Source organism: Lactuca virosa, chromosome 3, assembly GCF_052849685.1.
Source record: "Lactuca virosa cultivar CGN04683 chromosome 3, Lactuca_virosa_CGN04683_v6, whole genome shotgun sequence".
NCBI classification, from domain to species: domain Eukaryota; kingdom Viridiplantae; phylum Streptophyta; class Magnoliopsida; order Asterales; family Asteraceae; genus Lactuca; species Lactuca virosa.
Window position 1 is genome coordinate 7,777,338 of NC_136428.1, and position 8,337 is coordinate 7,785,674.

The following is an 8,337-nucleotide window of genomic DNA, read 5'->3' on the forward strand; positions in this document are numbered from 1 at the left end:
GCTTTATGCAGCAAATTTACGTATGTGTGAACCTGTAACTTGATAAAGATAATGTCATAATATTAGACAGAAGAAAGAAGGAGAAGAAGATGAGGAAGGAGTAAATATATATAGATGATGCTCATGCCACTCTGCTCCTGCTCCACAACTACACCACCATTTTCAGCTGCAGCTGCTGCAGTCAAATTTCTGGACCCACCTCCTTCATTTACTACCCGACGAATCAACCGAACCGGATCCTCCTCCTCCTCCTTCATTACAACAACATCATTCAATTCACCCATAACAATTAACACTCTCTCTCTCTCTCTCTCACACGCACAAAGATCTATCTTTCTATAATTTATATGCTATGCGTGTCAATCTATTTGTTTACAGATCAGATGATGGATGTTTCTGTATGTGTATAGAATAAGAAACGAGTGATTTTCAGTTCACTTCCATGGCTGCCGCCTTCTGTTCTTCTGCTTCTTCCTCCTCCATTTCTGCATCGCTCTCTCCTCATCCTCACCCCCCTTTCACCCCTGTAAGTACTCTTCTCTCAACTATGTGAATTTTGTTTCTTTTAGTCTCTGGGTTCTTCGAATTTTACACTAAGTTTTCGTGATTCTGCAAATTCAGTTATTTCCTGGAGTTTAGATTTGTGAGAAATTTTTGTTGTTTATTTTGAAGGGTTTTTTTTTTTTTTTTTTTTTTCAGATTCAGGAATGTGAAAGAGAAGGAAAGGAAGATGATGAATCTTGTGAGCAAAACAGTGTAAAAGCTACGCCGAGTGATTGTTCAGAGAACAACAAAGAATCGTATTACGTCCATCAACCAACACCGCTCCACCACCAAAACTCCAAGACCGCTGCCAAATCCTCCAAAAAAAGATCGGAATCATGCGACCGGGGAAAGAAATCCGATGACCGAGGGGTGTCGTGCAACAAATGCCGACCAAGTGCTCGAGAAAAGTTCACAGTGGTTCCACTCGATACCACCACCGTCGGTCGTCACTCCAACGCTAGCCCCAACGGATTACTTAAATCAATATTCTCATCTCTCGTGAGAAAAAGCCCGAGATCTGCGTCGTCATCGTCGGAGGGGTTTACTCCGGTGTCGGGAAAAGAAGAGCAATGGAAAGGCGCCGTGGCTGAACTCTCTCATAAACTCATTCAAGCCACGAAGAAACGCGACGAAGCTATCCTAGAAGCTTCTAGGTTAAAATTCTCCATGGCTGAACTCGAAAAAAAGCTCAACAAATTGGAAATCTACTGCCATACTCTCAAATCAGGACTCGATGATTGCGCAAACAAATCAACCACCACGAAACACGAGCCGATCAAGATCGGCGATCACGACAGAGTGATCGAACATTTTCTGGTAGCAGTGTCGGAATCTCGGTCATCAATGAGACATCTCAGCCGTTCATTAACCGTACAACTCCCACAAATCGCCGGAGGGAAACTCTACGACCGTATACAACTACTTCTCCAACCGTACGACATCAAGATTTCTGCATCAACAAACCCTAGGATCCTTCTTCTGTACCTAGAAGCTCTGTTAAACCGAGCATTCTTTGAAGATTTCGAATCACCCGGGTTTCAAAAATCCGGATCCAATCATACCCTCAACCCGATCCACAGATGTGAAGAAAATTTCAAATCTTTTATCCGTTTAAGGGAGTTAACTTGGGAAGAAGTATTAAACAAAGGGACTAAACAATTTAGTGAAGACTTTAGTAAATTTTGTGACCGAAAAATGAGTGAAGTTGTAGCCATGTTGGGGTGGACCCGAGCTTGGCCAGAACCGCTTTTGCAAGCCTTTTTTGGCGCGTCAAAAGCAGTCTGGCTGGTTCACCTCCTGGCTAACTCAGTTCACCCTGGTCTACCCATATTTAGGGTGGACAAAGGGGTGCGGTTTGATTCGATTTACATGGAGGACATGGGTGCGGACAAGACCAAGAAGTTCACAGTCACGGCTCCTACGGTTCGAGTCATGGTCGAACCGGGGTTCTATATCTATGGGAATGTGGTTAAGTGCAAAGTCATATGCAGGTACCATAGTAATGGTTTTATAAATGTTTCCCCTAATGGTAATAACCCTTTATGATGGAATAGTTTGCTTTTTGGGGTCAACTAAAAAAATGTTTTTTTAATGTGACATAGTTGTGTTTTGAATACTATTAGATTATGGGGTCAAAATGGAAAAGGTTTGTTGTTTGATGATGGGGTCTATTTGGGTTTTATTAAAACCCTAGGGTAAAGGGTAGGGGGGAGAATGGAGAATAAATAAAGTGGTATGATTTAATGATGTTTTTTGTATCGGACAGTTTGACTTGGTTCATTTCGGTTGTCTTTTGTTTTGGCGTGACGTGTTCATTGGTTATAGAAAGATCCCATTTTCTTTATATCATACAAATGAAACATGATGACAAAATTGTACGTACTTCATTCCAGGATCTTACTTTTCTTTATCATCAAACTAACATTTTTTTGAAATTTTGTTTTGTAATAACTAATAAATAAAGGTACAACATGGTGAAATGGTTAAAATCCGTTTGGGTTTTTCTTTAGATGAAAATTCAATCGTTTTTTTTTTATATTATTCAAGTTTTCTTATATGTGTTTGAACTGTTGAAGATAAAGTATAATCTAAATCGGTTTATATAATTGTGCACTTCTAGCTATAAACGTGTAATTTGTGGGAATGAAGAACAAAAACATGACATTTCAGTTCTGTAATTGTAAGCATTATGTCATGCGAACTTACAAGATTTGGGTTTGGAGGATCTTTTTATGATATCACATGCATGCTACAATTTACGAAATGCAATAACATCTCATTAAGATATTGTCCACTAATAACAATTGTATAAATTATGATTGCACTTTATATGAAAATCATTTAAAATATATATATATTTTGCTACAGAATATTTTATTAATTTGTTAGTTAGATATGTCGTATACTTTAACTGGTATTGATATGATAGTTTTTAAAGGATCTTTTTAGTCAAACTCCAAGAATCAAAACACTAAAAGAATGTGTTTTTTCTTGGATTAATGTTGCATATATTGTGTCTTTTCTTGGATTAATGATTTAGTGTTGTATTTTGCCATCGGTTGTGGTGACAAGATATTGAATTGGAATCTTGTAATTGGGCGTATTGGATAAGAAAAAGCGCTTAGAATATGTTGAGCTTCGATTTTTGTCCTAATCCTTGTACCTTACATGATTGTACTTTTGTATGTATGTCTAAGCCTTTTGTTTTATTCATTGATATTTTCCTGTGATTTATTTTTTCATTTCAAAGTAATTAATATAAATATAGTGTGATATAAAAATATTTAAAATCCACTTTTAATTTTAATTTTTACGAAGAAGCAGTAGCATTAATCGGGTTGTAAAGCAACAAACCTAGTTATTTTTAAACTTAGTGCTCCTATGAAAAAACCAAAAGAAATATTGTGTGACAATGGTATCAAACTATCAAACAATGCAGATTTCTTTGGTTTGATTGCTCAAAAAATATTTGAGCTTCAAAAATTCCAAAGAACCCAAATAACCGTGAGAAGAACCATGTCCAAGTTTTTTTTTTTTTTTTTGAACCGCCGACATTGTCACGTCATTTACCCAATGCATCAAATATGGAAACGAAGTGAAAGTAGGGATATACATGTCTCACCACCGATAAATTTGGTTAAGAATAGACAACGTCACAAGGCAAGAAAACAACAAGTGATCAACAATCTCCAACTTTAAATTGCAATAGGACATAGTAATGAATCCACGTCAATTCTTTGTTCATCCAAAAAGCATTGTAGTAGGCACTTTGTTAAGCCGAAATATCCAGGCCAAAACATTCAACTTAATCTTAACAAAGTTGCCCTAACGAGTTGGATTATCACCTACTATCAATGTAGATTTATTAATAAAGTTAGGGTAAATTACACGGATAGTCCCTGTGGTTTGGGGGTAATTGTACGCTTAGTCCCTGAGCAAAATTTTTAACTCGGACCATCCCTGTATTTTGATTTTGTTTTGGATTTAGTCCTTAATCGCGTTAAATTGACTAATTTGCCCTTGATTTTTTTTTTTTACCTTTTTATATCATTAATTAATTAAAAAAATATATTTATTAAATGTGTTAGAAAATTTTGGAACTTTGGATCCCATTAATTGAAGCACCCAGTCCACTCACCCCTCATCATCCTCTCCCCGTCGGCGTGTTCAGTAATCGTAAAACTACCTTAGGCCAGCACCACCACCACTAACCTCCGGCGACCACTACCACTACCTCTTCATCGGAAAAATGACATCGGTGTTCAGATCCATAAAATGCGTTAACCCAGAAATCTGAGATCAAAGTCATTTAATAAAATCAAATATTAAAAAAACCATCTAATGCACCAAAAAACACATCTAATGCAACAACTTCAATTTCTTCTGATTTAAAGCCTAATCGAGTGGACATGGACTCGATTCCGTGTAACAAGAGCATAAACATAGTTGATTCTCGACCAGTAGGGTTATATGGGGTGCAATGACAGGGAGAAGATGAAGGAGGAAGAAGCAGGGGTTAGGTCGGACGTCAAGTGCAAGATTTGTTGGTGCAGAAAAAGATGAAGCATAGTTGTCGGAGTTTATAGATACGATAGAGACGACAAGGAGGTATGAGAAGCGAGACAAGGGGTTTCTAAATCTTGCATCTGCTGAAATTGGGAACATCACCATAGAAACCCTAGCAATGGCACCTGAATCCAAGATACAATTCTGGATGCTTCATACAACAATATCTCATCTCAAAAAACCAACATTCTCTGAATTGAGTAAAGTGCTTCTCCCGTGAATTGAGTAAAATGCTTTTCCCAAGAACTTGAGGCATCAGCCAATATCCCTAAATCGAAGATACAATCCCAGGGGAATCAATAAACAAAAAACAAACCTCCATCGCATGTGAATCGACCTTGCGTCTATCATTAGAAAACGATTTGTAGAGAGAAAGAAAAAACGGACGATGTTGCCCTCTTCATCTGATGGAGAAAGGGATCTTGAATTGCAACAATTAGGGGTTCTAGAACTCGATTTTAGTGGTGGTGGTCACCGAATTTAAACCAGTGGTGGTCGTCAGACTTGAACGTGGCGGTCATCGGAATTGAATATTGTCGATTCAATGGATGTGAGGCATGAGAGAGATAGAAGGAAAAAGAATTAATTCTTGTTTGGGTTGTGGGCCACGTTTTATTTCTTAATTCATAAATAACAATAAAGATTAGTAATTAATTAAAAAAAATAAAAAATAAGGGTAATATAGTCAATTTAAGTCGGTCAGGGACTAAATCTAAAACAAAATCAAAATATAGGGATGGTCCGAGTTAAAAATTTTGCTTAGGGACTAAGCGTGTAATTTCCCCCAAACCATAGGTACCATCCGTATAATTTACCCATAAAGTTATATGTGGAAATGATATATACATACTCGAAGACTCAAGCTCCTAAAACCAATGATATTTTTGATCAAAAAGAACCATCGAATGTGGTGCTTCTTCCAATTCAAAGACACTCTCGCCACCTCAAGAGGTGATTTGGAATTAACCGTGCTCATCTTTTTATGATCTAATACAAAGACTCTAAGAAATCTCACATTCAATGGTAATTATTTTCTAACCTTGCTTAGAAAAAATAAATAAATAAATAAATAAAATTAATGATTTTAAAAGTTTTAAACTTATTATAAGGTTTAATAGAAATTTTAAGTCGAGGGACTAAACTTACCAAATTTAGAAAGCTTAAATTTGACCTTGACTTGACTAGGTGTGGATCCAAAATGTTAATGATTTAAATAAATGGGATTAATATAGTAAAATATATGTAGTTGTTACGTTCTGCGGCCAACTTAGGGTTACATGTTAAAAATAGGAACTTGAGGGACTAATTTTGTCAAGTTTGTAAACATTCAAACTCAAATTAGCAACTCCTTCATTTCTCTGTCATTGAAACGACCTAGATCTAAAGAGAAGTGAGAGATTGGTTTTCAAAGATGGTGAAGCAATTGGAAGGTGCTTGAGCCTTGAATTTAATTTGAAGATATGAAGCTAATTTCTCAAAGAAGTTTAAAGTTAGCTTGTAGCATCCCAAAAATCAAGGTAAAATTCTCATTTTTCAAAACCAACCAAAGAAGTGTCAAAATCACAAATCATAGTATCCCAAGATCAAATCTCATAAAATATTAAGGATGTACACGATCAAGCATTCGTTTTGCCCCGATCATCTAATGTCCCTGAAACCATAAAATCAAATTCTAAGCACGAAGCTTAGTGAGTCCCCCAAATATCACACAATAATAGATACAAAACACATAATGGGTCCACAACCTCCTCGTTGGATTACCCCTGGCCCACAACCTTCCGGTTGGAATGCCCTGGCCCACAACCTTTCGGTTGGATTGCCTAATACATATTGGATCCACAACCTCCTGGTTGGAATACCCCTGGCCCACAACCTTCCGATTGGAATGGCATGCCTACAACTTTTCAGTTGTATTGCCCGAGTTTGTTGACTGGCAACACAAAGAGTACAGTCTCAACCCAACCACACTATGTCGACATATATAAAAGATAAAACACTTAACAACAACAACTAGATAATCATGTAAATCTTAACATATCACTATAGCATAGCAATATTCCAAACCAAAATACACAATCTACTGGGCTGGCATTGGTGCCTTCGACCCACAAGTACAGTGAGGAAAACTCACCTGAACCACTCGACAGAAGCCCAACAGCTACCTCAGCATCAGAACAGCCAATCCAAACTTCCAAAACCAAAGCGAGACCAACTCTTAGTCAAATACTCAATTCTACACAAGTTTTACCAGAAGTCAAACTGGTCAAAAGTCAACGGTCAAATTCAACGTCACGTCGTGACCATCCCTTGGTCACGTTGTGAGAATGAAACGACAAAACTGTAACGTCCCAAAATTTAAAACCATTTTTTTCATATTAATTAAAACATCAACCAAAAGTGTTCATCAAAACAAAAGGGGATATCATAATGTATTCATAATCATCCAAAACACATCATAGTCAAATAAGTGAAAAATCATGGTGTGTGCGATGCGATCATCCCGAGCTCTTCATCTTCGATCTGGAAGTACCTGAAACATAAACTGAAAACCGTAAGCATGAAGCTTAGTGAGTTCCCCAAAATACCGCATACCATACATATATGCCAGCTCAAGGCTGCGCCGGGTCTATTTCACCCCCGAGTCTATTTTAACTCACATGCCAGCTCAAGGTTGTGTCGGGCCTATTTCACCCCCAGGTCTATTTCACCCCCGAGTCTATTTCAACTCATATATCAGCACAAAGCTGTACTGGGTCTATTTCACCCCACATACATATAGCAAAAAGGCACACAGGCATACAACGCATACAACAAGAGACACAAAGACTACAAGAACATAACATATCCTAGTGTCCTACAGTATAGTGAGCAAACTCACCTCAGTCTGCTGTCAGTCAATAGATGCTCGGGCTGCTGAACCGGAGAATCTCCGCACTAACCAGCCAAATAAAATCCCAATTAGTAATTGGTTAAAAATCCATAACCGAGAATCTAGTTCATTGGTCCAACACCCAGGGTAAAACACCATTTTACCCTTTCCTTGCTTGGCCCAATATATAAGGCCCAAACTCAATGGCACTAAAAGCCAAATAGTTGTCCAATTTCCTAAAGGTTACCCAAAGCCAAAAATGGGCCCAAATCCAAAAAGGACCAAAGTCTAACAATGGCCCACAGTCAGAAAGGCTAGTGGCCCAACAAGGCCCAAAACCCTAATAGTCCAAATATGGCCCAAACCGTAAAGCCCAAGACCAAGCTTGATACGTTGTGCGTACCAGACGTACGCCTGGCGTATCAGGTCGCGTTCCTGATCGGGGACTCGAACGCGTACATGCAGCGTACGCACCCATTCAGAACTTTTTTATTAAGCACCTTTTCATTAAGCACTTAATGCTTACATCCAGACGTCCAAACTTCAGATCCAAGTCTTGGGGAACCTCTTAATCCATAAAGGCATTAACTTGGAACCTTTGCATGGCTCAAATGAACTCAAACCCTAGATTTAGTATTCTACTTTCACCAAATGGACATAAACACATGCATGGTTGATCCACAACCATCAAGATGCTAACTTTATGGACTAGGGACCTCAGAAACATCAAGAGAAGCAACTCCCAACTTTTGGAGTGGAAGAATTCCCACTAGATCTCATTCACGGGACCATAAGTGACCAAAACTCCATAAAGACTAGATCTAAGCATACAATGAGCAAGTTCCAAGCTTTATACC

The 8,337-nt window shown here is 38.0% G+C and overlaps 1 protein-coding gene across 1 annotated transcript; it reads left to right on the top strand.

The window, feature by feature from the left end:
• Positions 1 to 292: 292 nt before the first annotated feature.
• LOC145165173 (cyclin-dependent kinase-like protein) lies at positions 293 to 2,292 on the top strand. The gene is made up of 2 exons (XM_079083856.1): positions 293 to 526; positions 700 to 2,292. The coding sequence occupies exons 1-2, from the start codon at positions 443 to 445 to the stop codon at positions 2,089 to 2,091; spliced, it is 1,476 nt and encodes a 491-aa protein (XP_078939982.1). The 5' UTR covers positions 293 to 442; the 3' UTR covers positions 2,092 to 2,292.
• The last annotated feature ends 6,045 nt before the right edge of the window (positions 2,293 to 8,337 follow it).

Coding starts and splice junctions, on each gene's coding strand:
- LOC145165173 (XM_079083856.1), top strand. CDS start 443: ATGGCTGCCGCCTTCTGTTCTTCTGCTTCTTCCTCCTCCATTTCTGCA. Junction 527..699: donor CTCACCCCCCTTTCACCCCT/GTAAGTACTCTT, acceptor TTTTTTTTTCAG/ATTCAGGAATGTGAAAGAGA.